General features: G+C 41.2%; 1 protein-coding gene across 1 annotated transcript in view; it reads left to right on the top strand.

Annotated features, from left to right (window-relative positions):
- The first annotated feature begins 2,223 nt into the window (after positions 1 to 2,223).
- The window catches only part of PNPLA8 (patatin like domain 8, phospholipase A2), a 38,549-nt gene continuing 24,766 nt past the window's right edge, over positions 2,224 to 16,006 (top strand). Inside the window, exons 1-5 of the mRNA XM_084279563.1 lie at positions 2,224 to 3,381; positions 4,092 to 4,241; positions 5,475 to 5,626; positions 7,334 to 7,428; positions 11,940 to 12,111. Of these exons, the coding sequence (XP_084135689.1) occupies positions 2,257 to 3,381; positions 4,092 to 4,241; positions 5,475 to 5,626; positions 7,334 to 7,428; positions 11,940 to 12,111 (1,694 nt within the window). The 5' untranslated portion in view covers positions 2,224 to 2,256. The remainder of the gene's footprint in view (positions 3,382 to 4,091; positions 4,242 to 5,474; positions 5,627 to 7,333; positions 7,429 to 11,939; positions 12,112 to 16,006) is intronic.

Genomic DNA, 16,006 nt, shown 5'->3' with positions numbered 1-16,006 from the left:
CATTACTTGACTCAGGTTTCATTGGGTAGTACATTAATTCCTCCAAGTCTCTTCTGCCCGTGACAGTAACTGGTGAGCCATCTCCACCTTTTCTTATCCCAACCCACAGCCTGTCGTTCTATTTTCCCTCCCCTGCCCAGCTGAGGAGGGGACTGACAGAGCGGCTTGGGGGGGGGGCGGGGGGAGGGGTCCGAACCTCCAGCCAGGCTCAACCCGGCACACTGACAGGAGGCAAAACCGGGATTACATTATTCATACAATGCTCAGGAGCATCTTGCACTGGGAGATGGAGGAAGTTCGATCAGTCCAGTTTAGGAAGAGTACGTGACAAGCATTACATCACACAATGGGTGGAAGTTTCCCTCTGGGGAAGCAAATACCACTCACGAACATTAATTTCACTTTAATTTGTGAGAAAGAGCAGCGGCAGACGGCTGGAATCCGGAACCACACAAGACACATCACCCTCCTAACGTTCAGGGCCGGGGGCACACGCCCGCGGACCCCGCACAGAGCGGCCGGAGACGAGCTAGGCGGGGTAGGGAACCTCCTCCCGGCCCCTTCTCTCCCAGCACAGCCGTGGCCCAGGAGCCCGCCAGCGCCAGGCAGCCACAGCGCCGCTGGCACCCACCGGCCACACCCTCTGCGTGCAGCTCAGCACGTCGCCGACCACCCCCCCCCCGCCGGCCGCAGCTCGCGCGCAGGCGCAGTAGGCGCAGCCGCCGCCGCGACCGTAACCCCGCCCCGCTTTGCTCCGCCCTACGTGGGCGCCGCGCGGCGTGCGCGAGGGCGGCACGTCACACCGCCCGCCCCCCGCCGCTGCTCCCCGCGCCGCCCCGCCCCGGCCGGTGAAACGGCGCCTGTCTCAGCTGTTTCCGGTGTGCGGGGCGCAGGCGCAGTAGCGCGGCCCTGCTCGCCGCTCCGCGGTCGCGGTAGCTGGTGCTGCCGCCCTCCTGCCTGTTCTGCTGGGGCGGCACCGCGCGGGCCGCGGCCGTCCCGCTCGTGAGGGCGGCAGACCCTGCCTGGCGCTCGGCGGCGGCGCGGGGAGCGGGGGGAGGCGGGAGTCGTTGCCCAGCAGGTACTCGCCGCCGCCGGGCCGCGTCGCCCCGAGGGGCGTAGGGAGGGGAGGGAAGGAGGACGGTGGGCGCGTGCCAGGCACGCGGAGCTCGCGTGCGTGACGCAGGAGTGGGTGTGGACGCGTGACGTGGGGGCCGCCGGGCCGGGCCGGGGGCGGAGGGGACACACCAGACGGGAATCGCCCCTTGTTTACGCCGGCCGCTCTCGAAATCTGTTCCGCGAAATGGCCCAAGGTAGGGACAGCCCGCTCCCCGTCGCCGGGCAGGCGGCGCCCGTGTCCCTATATAGCACCGCGGCCCGGAGCCCGGCGGCGTCGGTGACCCAGCGGGAGAGCGGGCAGGTGTGGGACGGGCGCAGCGTAGGCTCAGGCAGCCGCTGAGGACAACCGTAAGTAACGGCGCTCCTTCCTGCGGCCGTGCCGCCTCAGCTGCCGCTTCACCGTCGGCCAAGTGGCGGCCTCAGCCTGCCTGACCCGTCCGGCCCTTGTTACGGGGGCTGGCAGAGCCCGAGCTTGCTGTTTAGGCAGATAATGGGCTTGGTCCTGCGGCTTCACCGCAGCGCTTGTGTTGTGTAAAGTTCTGATCCGCCCCAGAAACACCTACGTTTTCCTCTTAGAGTAAGGCTTGCATACTGCCCTGAGCTCTTAAGATAGGGACGCTTCATCAAACTTGTGGCTGGGCACCAAAGCTTTGCTGAAAGAATTGGTGTCCCTTCTCTCCTGGGGAGGAATTCTTCAGGAGGGTGGTAATGCAATGACAGGTTCCTATGGAATTTGGTCTCTGTACAAGATAACTTGCTAAAGAGATACAAATTTCTATTTGTTGAAAAGGCTGGCAAGAAATTTCGTGTCTGTTGCAAAATGCCTTCAAGAAGTGGTGTGTATTGCTCAAGATGGACTTAAGTTGGCCTTTAAGGAATAATGTGTTGAAATCCAAATGTTGTGATGCCTCTGCTGAATGTCCCAAGCAGTAGATATTCCCATGAGATTATTTAATTTGATGGTCTGCTTTAAGCAACTCTGTGCCTTTAGTTTGTTACTGTTTTGGGGGTTCCATTGGTTTTTTTGTGGTGTTTTTTTCTTTTTCAGATAACGCCGTGGCGTGAGATTTATTTATTGAAACATAATTTCTGGAATGAAGTAGACCTGCAACATAGAAAAGGTGTAATTATTTATAAGTAATGACAGTTCATTTACCTTTAGATGTATATTTGTTCTTTGTGATTAACCCGAAAAGTCTGTGGTGGAAACAAAGAAACAAATACCTGTGTTTGTGTAGACCCAAAGTCTGCTGGAGGATAAATCATGCCATTCACCCCAGAGTTTTTCACACAAGCGAGCCTCGGTGTAGATGGGCCAGAAGCAGAACGTTTTGGTATAACAAATACATTTACAGCCATGACTTTTTATACTACAGAGTTTCTAAACTTTTAACTTCTTCTTCCAAAGGACTTGCCAAAGTGAACAATCGCATGTCACGAATTAAGAATACTATAGAGTCTGTTTCAAAGGCAGTGTCTGGCACTCACAGTGAACTGGTTTCACGGATAGCTCGGTTAAAGTCACACTCGGGCACGCTGGGAAAAGCAAGCAAAAGTAATGCAGAGGCCAGTAACATCGATGCAAATCTAGAAAATGATAAACAAGTCCCAGATGCCAGAACTCAGGAGGATTGCAACAGAGGCCCAGCTGCAAAGAAAACCACTTGCGCAAATGAGAACTTGGAGTCTGTGTTAGTAAGTTCAGGCGGCACTTACGAAGATACTCCAGAAGACTCAGCATCTGCTAAAAACCACCTTTTTCACATAAGCTACTTGTCTACCAGTTTTGGAGAGACTTACAACTTTGTAGCTGATCATATCAACTGGTACTTTAATAATAAGTTTGTTATGGATGAAGAGAAAAAAGGGAATGTTTTATTGCGGGACTGTAAAGGTGAAGAGCGGAATAAGCTTGGTTCGTCAGAAAGTACTTCAGTGAGTGAAGAAAAGACAGTGGATTCAGTAGTCTCTTCAGCTCCTGAAGGAGAAGTCCCGGGTGCTGAAAAGGCAAATGCTGCTCTTCCAGTTTCCACCAAAAAAAGTATTGCAAACTTTCTTTCCTATCCCAGTAACAGTGTACAAGCTTTTGTAGACAGTTACATTGGCGGGTTGGTTCCCAAGTTACGATCTGATACAAAAGTTGTTTCACAAGAAAAGAGTAAACAGCCAGAACAAGAAGTGTCTGAGAAGGATGAGGACGACAAAGCAAAGGAGGCTAAGACTGCAGAAGAAAAGGAGAAGCATCTGTCTCTTCAGAGAGAAAAGGCAAGTCTCTGTTGTATCTTTACACTTGTATAAAATATACATAACCTGTATATAATTTCTGTATGTATGTATATATCTATATGTAAACTTACTTGTATGTACATACATGCATCTTACATAAGTACATATGTAGGTATATAAATATGTAAGTACCTATGTTTATACATATATAAAAGCTATATTAAGCATATGTATGCATGTTAAATGTAAGGTTACATGTATGTACTTAAGTATATATGTATATATAAAAATTATACTTTTTATGTGCATTTAATTTTATACAGTGTCTCTATATGTTCAGGTGCATGGATAGTATATAAATTTAGCTTATATATGCGTAGAGAGAGAATGCATAACCATAGATATAGTTGCCCCTATTTTGTTTTGTAGTTGCAGTAATCTTACAGTCTTTCATGATCAAAATACTGTGACTTCAGAGCTGCCCTGAAAATGCATCTGAGGACATGCTGACACATGGTTGTTTCCTGTATTGTCATCAGCCCCTTTATGTTTCTAGTAAACAAAGAATCAGAAGGTCTCCTGTTTACGTTTAGGCAATGCTTACTAGGAATCTGTAGAGATCTCTAGTACAGCATGCTGTCCATTACTTCTGAGAAGCCTTTAAATAACAGTTTGAAGATAGTCTTGGAAAACTTTACACGTTTCTTAGAGTAGTTTTATATTACTTGTATAACTTTATCTTTTTTTAGATTATTGCAAGAGTGAGTATTGACAACAGGACTCGGGCTTTAGTTCAAGCCCTACGAAGATCCTCTAACCGAAGACTCTGTATCAGCAGGGTTGAAGAACTGACCTATCATCTTCTAGAATTTCCAGAGAGCAGAGGAGTGGCAATTAAGGTGCAAACAGTTTTTATGCTTAGACAAAAAAAAAAGGATCTGGCAGACAATTCATGTAGAATAACATAAAACTTCCTTCTGTGGTTTTGTGGGATAGTAATATTTTCTTTCTGTAAAGATTACAGTGTGAATGTCTCTAATTATGGCTATTTTTTAGCTTGTTCAAACAGTTTTGTAAGCAACAGTTTTGTAAGCAAACTATCAATAGTTTAACTAAAGACTCTTAAGACTTCCGTGTTTAATTTAGAAACATACAGCATTGTCATGTGGATAGATAATATAGCTTATTGTAGTGGTAGATGAAGGTCATACACTGTGTCCTCTGTCACAGTTGCCCAGACGGGAATGTACGGTACAGTTGATCTGCATACGCACACCAGTGTTTATGCTTGTTTGCATGCTTCCTTCGAAGAGAGATGGCAGGAGTGGAATGTAACCATCATATAAGTTCATGTAATCTAGTCCTATTTACTCTCATCGGTGAGAGGACAGGAGGTGGGTGGTAGACTAGTCTAGCACTACTAGTCAAATCAGAGCATTTGTCAGTCTCGTGCTGCAAGACGTGACAGATGTGTGACATAGATTGTAGAACTGCTAGAAAAGAGATCTTTGGGAATGGAGCACAGGTCAGATGAATCATCCAGGCTGGGTACAGGTTGGGCATTCACATTGATAAATGTGAATGACTTTATTATGAAAGTTTACATCCATTACTACCATTTTGATTATGATACTCTGTGATAATAAATGCACATTTAAAGCTACATAACGTGAGGAAGAATTTTAAATTTTGTTGTAGTATTAGTGAACTTAGAAAGTATCTCCTGTTTTGAAGCAGTGTGATACTTACTCAGCAAAATTTGGCCTTTTAGCTGTGCTCAGTGTGCTCCTTACTTGAGTTTATATTTGGCCAGTGTGACATTTAAGTCAGTCAAACTAAACTGCCGGTAAATATAGATTTTTCTATCTAGTCATTCGATGTACGGTTTTTTTTTTGTTATTTAATTCTGATAAGTTAATTTGACACTGAGGCACGTAAGACACAATATTGTAGTCCTGTTTTTGCCTTGTTAGAAAGAGAGATGAGTAAAGACAGATTTAAAGAACTTTTCCTTTGGATTTAGTAATTTACATTACTTTTAGATTTAAAGGCCAAACTAGTTAAGTTTCAGCATGGATTCTTTTGGTATAAACATACAGTTAGAATGAAATGCCTTTTGTATTTATTGATAGGAAAAATTAATCCCATGTCTACTGCGACTGAGACAAGCAAATGATGAAAGTCTTCAGGCTGCTGTTCGAGAGACCTTAGCTATACTTGGATATACAGATCCTGTGAAAGGCTGGGGAATTCGAGTCCTTGCTATTGATGGAGGAGGGACAAGGTAAATCATCTGGGCTTTTTATATACTTGTAACTTTTTTTTATACTGTAACTGGCAGTAAAATTTCAGTATCTCTTTGATATGTTTGTGCTGAAGATGCAATTTATGATTTACTGTTATGTTTGACTGTCCAATTGATGGGTATTTTTATATGTGTTTGTGTTTAAATTTCCATCCATTCCTAGCCCTATGACACTGAAATTTCTTACCCAATTAAAGTTGGATACAAGCCTAAGAGCTTGGATTGGCTCTTCCTCCTTTTGGAAGTAAACAAAATGGTTATTTGAGTTAGTGTGCTGTCAAGTCCTATCTCAGGTGTACAAAATAGATGTGAAATGTTATGAAATCTTATTATTTTGTTGACTTAGTGATACAAAAAAAGCTCTTGTCTTGAGGGTGGCCTGCCTTAGGTCTCATTAAAGAATGAATAGGCTAGTGGTGAAAGCTACTGTAGTCATGTTGTTGATTTATGTGTCTTCTACAACGAAGACTTTATGTACCACATGTCCTTAATTACCTGTGCTCTAGTTCTGCATGATTTATGCACCCACCACAACTTGTAAAGAGTAGTAGCAGAAACATGTTCCCTAAAATCAGAATCTGCTATTTATGAAAAGAGGTGTTTTCAGGCATATTTGAAGATACCTTGTTGGCAAATATTTGCGGATTGACAAGTCTTTATTGATAGAAATTGAAGTATGAAGTCATTGAAGACATAGGGGTTTGTGAACTTTTGTTCCTCTGTAGTATGTCTTTACTTGCATCCAAATCAGTTGTCTTCAATAAGGAGTAAGTGTATGTCACAACTTCAGTATTTGTGTTTTCAGAAGTTCATTGTAAGTCATAAAGATTTCCCAAAGAAGAAAGAAGGATGCAATGCATATAAATAAAGTGTGATAAGTTTTTGTTGGGTTTCTAGGGGAGTGACGTTAGAAGATACCTTATCTTTAGAAACTGTTTCAGTTTCTACATCTAGAACACTGAATGAAACAAGTTCAGAGAGTGACCCAGAGAACTGGCTGTTGTGCCACTTAGTTGATGGTGTTTGGCCAGTTACAATTTTGGACTAGGTTGACTAGTGCCCTGAAGCACAAGCTGGGACAGATTTGGGGGCAGGAGGTGCCATTCTCTGAAGAACATGGTGGCAAGGTGATACTTGGTTTGGAGCTCCTTTTGTGAGGTGCAGCTCTCTAGCTCTCGCCCAGCAGAGCTAGAGCTAGCACCTTTGAATGTCAGATGCTCTTTTTCATGCTATGGAAGCACAGCTGTGGTCTGGAATGCATCATTCCCATTGTTTCAGACACATTGAAGTGAGGCAGAACAGCCCAGGCAGAAAAATACTATGTCCCATAGTGCATTATACAGCCCTGTAAGACCAGACTTAAAGTGCTGAGTGGTGTTGATGCAGCTAAAATCTATCCCAAGTCTCCCTCTGCAGAGGATCGTCACTGAGGCTTTGCTACAAAACAGTATGGCTGTAGCTGCTGAGTACTGTTTTTGGTATGCCTGAGTGTGTCATTTATATTCAGTATTCATAATTCCATTTTAATTGCATTCTGCTACTCTTTCATTCCCTGAAATAGTCAGGATTCTTAATGTTGTAGTTAGTTATGGTTAGTTATAATTAAGCAGAAGTTGACTTAGTTACTTAAGATCTGTGTAAAATAAAACTACTATTGTATGTGAAGGGTTTTTTTGTGTGTTTCAGGGGTTTAGTTGCACTTCAAACTCTACGGAAACTGGAAGAACTAACTGGAAAGCCTGTTCATCAACTTTTTGACTACATTTGTGGTGTAAGCACAGGTAATTAAGCTACACGTTGGAATTCTACTATTAGTATAGTAAAATAATATCTGAGAATAAACTTAGAGTTTGCAGAACTTGCCTGTTTCTGACTTGGAGTGTAAACTGGGAAGGTACAAGTGGGATTTCTACAGGCTTTCCTTCTAAGCACGAACTTTGTGTGATTCATGATACACTTGTAACTTCAACCTGACTTCAGGGTTTTTTCAACAAATGTGAACCCTTCGTTTTGCACACAGGTACTAGTATCTTGGATGTTTATGTGGCTTTACAGTCAACTAAGGTAAAGTCCCTCAGGGACTGATACTGGGCCAGTGTTACCTGTCACTATTAATGACCTGCACAACAGGATAGAGTGTGCCTGTAAGCAAGATCTTGGATGATAGTTGGTTAGAGGAAGTGGTCAGTACAGTGGTGCCCTCTGTTCAGACTGGCCCATGAATGCTGGAGAAACAGCTTGACAGGAACCACCTAAGGTTCAGTAGAGCCAAGTACCAGGCCCTCCATTGGAGGTGGTCTGGCTGGCTAGAAAACAGCTTCACAGAAAAAGGCCAGGTCCTGTTGGAACAAGTTGAATGTGAATCATCAGTGCACTCATGTAACAAAGAAAGCTGACCACATGCTGGATTTTATGCACAAGAGCATACACAACAGATTAAGGGTCTATGGCCACTGTATATCTAGTTTTAGGCTCCTTGGTAGACCATTAATCTGTTGGATATATTCTTGTACATACTGGGTGAGTCTGGCAGAGGGCCAGGTGGTTGGGGTACTGGAGCTTATGACAGACAGGGAGTGAGTGCAAGACTTGGGCTTCTTTGGCCTTGAGAAGCTCAAGAGGAGGCCTTACTGATGTTTCATCCAACAACAATATGCGGAGAAGATGAAGATGGAGTTAAGAGTCTTCCTGAAGGTGCACAGTCATAGGAGAAAAGCCAACAGACAGGTTGGAATATGGGAAATTACAGTCAGTGTAAGGAGTCATGTTTTCCTTGGAAGATGGTCAGACACTGGAATGAGTTGACTGCACAAGGTGTGGAATCTCCATCCCTGGAGATATTTAAACCTTGTCTGAACAAGTCCTGAATAACCTGTTGTAATTAAACCTGTTTGAAGAGGAGGTTGTACTTGATGACTTCTAGAGGTCCTTCCCAGCCTTAATTGCACTGTGACTCAATGATAAGTTACTCCTCCCTAGGAAGCAGGAAAATCAAAAAGAAATTTACACTTTAAAGACAATTTTGTCTTTTGGAAACTATGTTAGACCAGTAACAGCATAATATTGAACTCTAACATGAGATATGCTGTAGTTCGATAGCTCAGTTTCCTTTAGAAACTTAAATTCTTCTTTTTGCTTTTTTTCCACACTATATTTATCTACCATAAAGTTAAATTCAGAAATAACATTAAACATTAATTCGATCCCACTGCTCCAATTAGAACGAACTTAATTCACCAGATTTTGGGTTTTGTACTGCTAGTAAGTACTTAATGTGTTCTCTTAAGCCTTGTTTACATGATCAAGCTTTTGTCTGAGGTCATCCAGTTTGCAATAATAGGTCACCAGACATGACTAGGAGAGGTTGTACATGTCTGTCAGCATGTGCTAGTAGTGTATGTTACCATTTCAATTTGTGTTGATGGTACATATACCAATAGGATTTGGAAAAGCTTGCAGCTGGCTGAGTTGTGCTTTGCAAGAGTGATGCATTAAATGAACGAAATTATGCCTCTTGTGTATTACAGGTTTTTTATTGGGTTTTTTTTTCCTGCTGTGCTTTTCATCTCTTACTATTATTTATCTGTTTTGCATTTGAGGTTTAGAAATAATCAGTTTTCTGCGAATACAGTATCACAGTCTGTCTCTAGTTAGCTTCCCTGTATTTCAGTGGTGGTCATAGGGTGTAAATGCAAGCAGTGGCAGAGAGATCACTGAGTGATGCTGTCATGGATGGGCCCTCTATACTTAGGTCACCTGCCTGTTGCTGAGCATGGAAGCACCAGAAAATCTGCAAGCACGAGGAATGCAGTAATGTCCAGGGAAATCTTATGAGCAGCCAAGTTACTGTAAATTCTGTACTGAGTTTGTGCCTGTTCTGTGCAAAAATGCAAAGATGAGAGAAGAAAGTGCCATTGCCCTGGGAGCTGAGCTGCTGGGAGTCCTCTACGTGAGAATGATTATATAGATGCTTTTATAGATGCACAGAGCACTTAACCCGTTGAGCACCACTTACCTGCAGGTATGCTGTGGATGTGGCTTGTATGCTCTCTTCACTGCTCATGAGGTCTCCAAATAGATCAAAGAGACTTCTCAATATTGGTGCACTTATGTTTCAGTCAGAGGGGTAGGGTGCATACTACCATTGGGTAGAGTGCATACTACCACGTTTTCAAATGTGGAAGCATCCTTAGGAGGTTATCTCATTTCCCAGGGTAGAGATCAGCTCTGTGTGTGTTTCACAACTGACATCTAAGATTTGGGATTATGTCAGATCTCTTCAGAAAAATCTGTGCTAGTAATCTGCTGTCTTTTACGTTTGGGGGAAAACCCAGCAAAATTCAAGATGTCTAATGTGGATCCTCAACTGTGGTTTCAGTTCACATTTTTTTCCTCTTGTTCTGACTTCCATGGAACATGAATAATGAATTTATTCCTTTCTCTTTGCTGCAGACTTCCACACATTTAAAGGTTCTTGTCAAAGCCTGTTTACTCAGCCTTTACTTCGACTGTTTTTCTTGACCTGTGATTGTTTTCTGTATGTGTGTGTTCTGTTTTGTTATTTGGGGTTTCTTTCCCAATTGGTCCACATCTATTTTGAAGAACATCAGTCAGGTCCAGACTTCTGCTGAAGTCTTAACCAGTACTGAATTAGAAAGGAATACTTTTGTTTCTCAGGTTATATTCTTGCCTATTCCACGTATCATCAGGCAACTCTATCTCTCAGTTCAAGTTATGCTCCTTGGCCTCCCAGGTTTTAGTTTATGGGTTTTTTTTTCCCTCCTGAAGCATTTGCCATCAAGGCTGAGATAGTGGCTGGAGCGTAGGAGTCTGCAACAGAGCAGGATGGGACTGAAATGTTAGAAACGTCTTTCACTGGACCATCTGATAGAACCTACATTGTATGTTTGAGTTTGACCTTTCTGTCCTGTGAGACTCTTGTAGCCATCCAGCAGGTTTCAGCAACACCCTTTGAGGTGTACCTTGGCTCTGATATTCTCCAGTGCTATATGTATGCTGATGTGAAATGAGGTTTCTGGTGCTGTTTCTCAGGAAGTGAAGTGAAAATGAGTTTGCTTGTAGGATGAATTTTAGTTCTTTGGCTCTGAAAGTGCTCACCAAACTAGCAAATGTGTGATACTAGAGAACTGGTGCTGCAGAGTTAGGAGAAAAAGGAGGTAGCTGAGGATTTGCATGATTCAGGAAAGCGGTGTTTCTCTGCTGCTAGATGTTTAGTCTGAGTTGAATACAGGCATGTGGTGATTTGGCAGTTGAGTAAGTTTCTCTTGATGAAACTGCTGTGTCAGGTAGGCCCAGGTTCTTGTAAGCCTGTGTGCTACATTTAAAAAAACCTGAGACTGTCAATCCACTGACACTCAGCTATTGGTGGTTGTGAGAGCAAAAGCAGCTTGGAAGTCAGGTTTCCTTTAAAGCCACCTGTAACTCTCTCTACACAGTTCTTTCTGCATGTGTGTGTTATCCTTACTATTTCAATAATGTACTACTTCTTAAATTAATTTTAATCAAAACTAGTGCGTTCATGTCCAAATAGGAAAAATCATGTTGTAATTATTTCTAATGGTTAATTACAAGACCTTACAGTATTGCAGAATTAGTTTTAAGGGTCATATATGTCCTTCTTGGTGTAACACAGGTAAGATTTGTAATGATGCATTAATTGTATTTTTCCACAGTCTTTTTAATGGTATTCCACAGGCATGTTTTTGAGTACTGTTTTGTTCCTACAAGGGTAGGTCATCATATTTTTGGGTACACACTAGATGGCAGTGTGTATGAATGGTGAATTATAAATGGCTAAGGCCAAATGTATTCCAAACTGGTCAAAACTCCCTTCTTTTTACATAATTTTTCTAGAATTTTTCTTTACTGACTCAGGGTTTGCCAGATAGCAAGTAATGCCCCAAATACATTTTTTAATACCACAGCATGGATTTGTCTTATTCATTTTTCCTTACAAATAAAGCAGTGCATTTAATTTGCTTTCTACCATATGCATGTTTGCAGGGATGAAATATGTGAAATGCAGTAATTCAGTTCATCAGCTTCTAACAGTCTGGTTTTTGAAAGTAGACTCTCTGTATCTTGTATATGTCCTTTTGAAACACAGTTAGTGATTTATGTCTCTTAACAGAAATTTAGTGATACAATTGTCAGTTGATCTTCCTTTTTCAGGATATATATTCTGCCAACCTATGAACTACATTACATGGTAATCCAAATTTATAATCTTACTCCAGGCTGTATTCTACATTTCAAAATATTTCTTTTTCAGGAGCTATATTAGCTTTTATGTTGGGGTTGTTCCACATCCCTCTGGATGATTGTGAAGAATTGTATCGCAAGTTGGGATCGGATGTCTTTAAGCAGAATGTCATTGTTGGAACAGTCAAAATGGGGTGGAGCCACGCCTTCTATGACAGTGATATATGGGAAAAAATGCTGAAGTAAGTCGATGATCAAGTGAAAAAGAATTTGTATGTCTTCAAAAGCCTTCAGTTTTGTTATTGTTTCACTAGTAAGCAAATTCTTCAAACAGCTAGGAAGGATTAGCATATACTCTGGTTCTTTTGAAATAGCTGTTTTCATATTTACAACAACACTGAAAGCCTTTAATGTAATGATTTCTGCTTCTGGGGAGTGAAGTAAGCTTTAGTGCACTGATTTCTGATTATATTCCTTTAGGCTTGCCAGCTCTGCTTGATCTGACTCATTATAGATCTGCTACAAATTTTACTAGCCACCTGCTGTGCCTTTTTTCTTATAGGAGACATGGTGAGAAATGAAATAATGTGTGTAGTAGGGTTTTTTAATCTTAGCTGCTATATGGAAGGGGTTTGCCCATTTTCCCTTTCTTTGGAAAGGGAAATTTGCTGTCAGGATTGCAATGAAAAAATACTCAAGTGTCAGAGTTGCCAATGAAATGGCTAGTTGCTGTAGGTATGTATACAAATGCTTTAATGGCCAGTCAGGAAAGTCACTTGAAGAAATCTGTAATATTTATTACAGGTTTCATTACTTAGTTTTATTCATCTGTCCTTGTATTGATAGTTCCATTGTTTATGACTTCTAGCAAACTAATGTAATCGTTTCCCAGACAGTGTAAGCTGCAGCTTTGCTAATGAAAGAACAGAAACAACCATCTCTTAGAGCAAATGTAAATTGGTGAAAAGTTTCTTTGGATAAATAAGTTCCTTTGGGAAAATTGAACCCCATAAATCATATTAACAAAAAGTTTTCCCTACATGTTTTAGTGGAAATACTTTTGCTGCCTGAATTTTAAGCATCTCACTACTTTGCTGAAGTGGAGATAGAGACTTTGAAGCACTTGTCTGTGCTCTTACATATTTTTAGGAATAAATGTTTATCAAATAACATTTTCTTCTCAAATATCTGAAGTTCCTCTTTTTTCTTCAGAAAGGAGATTTTTTTTCAACCTTCCTTTTCCTCCCCTGCCTAACCAAAAGAAGTCTTGTGAAAATAGAATGACTTCATGTGAAAGTATTTTACTCATCTTTAATTAAAATGCCATTAGTCTTTGCAGCTACATGTATCACGTGAGGGAGGTAAAAGCACTCAGCTCCTGTGCAGTGGAGAGAAGCCAGGCGTTTATTGTATTATCCATATATTAATTTAAAAATGAAATTTACTGATCAACAAATTACTTTCTGTTGACCTAACTGTGCAGTGTTGAAGGGAGATGCTATGCCTACACTACATCTTATTTAAACAGTAGGGATTCCTGCAGGCTTCTTTGTGGTGCGGAGGTCTAGAACCAACAAGGGAATTGAAAAGAAGTCAGGTCTAATTCAGTTGTTGCATGGCAAAACTCCTCTGTGGTTTAAGTTTAAAAGCCTTAGTTGTACTGGGTGGGTTTTTGTTGTTTAAATGATGATAGACTTGTCAGCCTTGCGTGAAATGGAGAGCATCCCTTTACAGTATGCTATATGGGCATGCAATATGTGTTTATCCATACCACAGTAGTGACAGAATTGTTTTCTGTCAAAAAGTATTCTTGCTGAAAATAATTCAGTTAATGTTGCATTAGGCTAATGTTGGATGCATTCATGAGGCATACTCTGAATTCCATTTCAGAAAATGACAACTAATTTTCATTAACTTTTTTATTCTGAGTGCTGTAGGGAATTGATTGGCTGTCTTAGATATGTATTTAACTCTTGTTATGTGTTCCTTGAATTTCAGTTTGCATTTGTAAGAAGAACCTGGCTTATAGTTCCTAGTTTTTTCTTTTGACTGTTGTTTGTATATATAAATTTCTTTCACATTTGTCTTCAGAAACTGGGTGAGCAGCTAGAGGTTTTCACAAGCTAACTAAAATTCCATGCTGGAAATTTGTAATCTTGGGAAGCAATCAAGCACTGTGTATAGAGGGTAGGGTAAAAGTTACATATTCTCTGTTGGCAGGAAAATGGATAATGCATGTGTTTGGGATTGGAAGTATTAATGCTTCAAACTAATATTTGTTACGTAATTGGAAATACAAATTGAGACTGCTCCCCAGTGACTAGACAGGCAACACATTCTGTACCAGTGAGTCACTCCAGACATACCCAACAGACTTTGCAGTGTTATCAGTGATTTGTTCCGTATCTTTTATGGAAGGCGTAATAAAAGTCTCCCCTGTACCTTTGGCAAGGATGACAGTTTCCTGGTATTTCTGTTTTTGTTTTTGTTGTTGTTGTTACAAGGGGGCAAAAGTTACAATTTTGCCTTTCAAACAGGGTTTTCTCTAGACTGTTGGATTGCACCCTGGCTGTAGCCTATCAGAACAAGCATATAGTTGGCAAAATGTTCTTCATCACGCTATTGAAATAAGTGTTGTAATACTAGTGGCTCAGGGCAATGAAAGAGCAACACTTGTAAAGGAGACTTGTTGCTTAGGTAGGTCATGTCTAGAGGGCATAGGTCACAGACACAAAAAAGCACATAAATGGAAGAATGGGATGATGGGTGGAATTATGTGTAAAGTAATAACCCATGAATGGATTTAAACTTCAATATCAGAAGTGATTTGGGGGTTGTCATGGTCAATTTAATGAAACATCTGTATGCTTGTGGTCAAACAAGATGGTTCAGTGTGGGAAGGTTGGGATTGAAAACACAGAAAATATTATATTACCATTCCGTTAATCCATAACACAGTTTAATTTTCTATACTATTTACAGTCCCATTTACCCCATTTTAGATAATGTTTCTCTTGCAAGAATGATATAAAGTTCCCAGTGACCTAAAGACAACCTGCTTGAAGGGATTAGGACTCCTCATTGTTAAAAAAAGCAAAGAAGTTAAAGCGGTACTTTGAGAAAGGAAGGTATCTTGAGCATTACTGTTCTTCAAAAAGGGACTATTCAATAAAAATAAAATTAGGAGGCTTTCTCTTTTAACACAGTATGGGACTAAACTGGAATTAATTATGTTGTGACTTCAGTAAAGAAAATAATTAAACAGCGAGGGTTGAGAAAATACTATAATGCTAGCAATGAAACTAAAGTAAATTTGGTAGTGATATTAAGACTTTTATGTCTGAGTTTTTGTAGTAATTTAAAGAATTTGTTGTACTTACTCTGAAGAGTCAGTTCCCAGCCTTCATAAGAAACAAGATGTAAGAAAATAATTATTCAGTTTGACAGTTCCTGTATTTAGGCAGTGGATATTGTTTTTTGCAGTTTTTTAGTCTTTGCATTCAGGGCTTGGAAAAAAATATCTTATACAGATATTTAGGAAGAAGTAGATGAAAGTGATGCAGATCAGTAGTTGTCTTTCATATCCCACCTCTGACAATCTACTTCTGTGTGCTTTCATCTCTTTCTGTAATCAATTAGTGAGTGCAGATGGCACTCCTCCCCTTCTGGTTGGTGACTGCGAGACTGTAATTATATGTATTTACTGAAAAAATGATGCTATTGATGTAGGAATTGTCTCAGCAGCAGTTTTCAATTTTAGGACTAGAATCTGTCTCACTTCCTCCCTCTTGAGGACAAGTGCACAGCCATCCTTCAAACACAGGTATCCACTAGTGGAACAGTAAATTGTCCTACCTCTGGATGCAGTTTGCTGTCTGCATCCAGAACTACTGCCATTGTAGCATTTAAAGCTGCTCTTATCTTCTGACCTGACGAGGTGGATTGAAGTGGTGTTTTTTGACAGTAGCACTGGTACCTGCTGTCACAGTAGTGTGAGCTACAGATGGGTGACCTCTTCTTACCACCAACATGTGAAATCAACTTACGTAAAAAACATGTCAATACTGAAAAACATCTTTGCAGAATAAGGTAGATGCACGACCTGTGTTTGTGTGGGCTCTGTACAAGGGGAGGGAG

This window comes from Gallinula chloropus (genome assembly GCF_964237585.1).
Source record: "Gallinula chloropus genome assembly, chromosome: 1".
Taxonomy (NCBI): domain Eukaryota; kingdom Metazoa; phylum Chordata; class Aves; order Gruiformes; family Rallidae; genus Gallinula; species Gallinula chloropus.
Note: the sequence above shows the minus strand (reverse complement) of the source record. Positions and strands in the feature narration are given on the sequence as shown.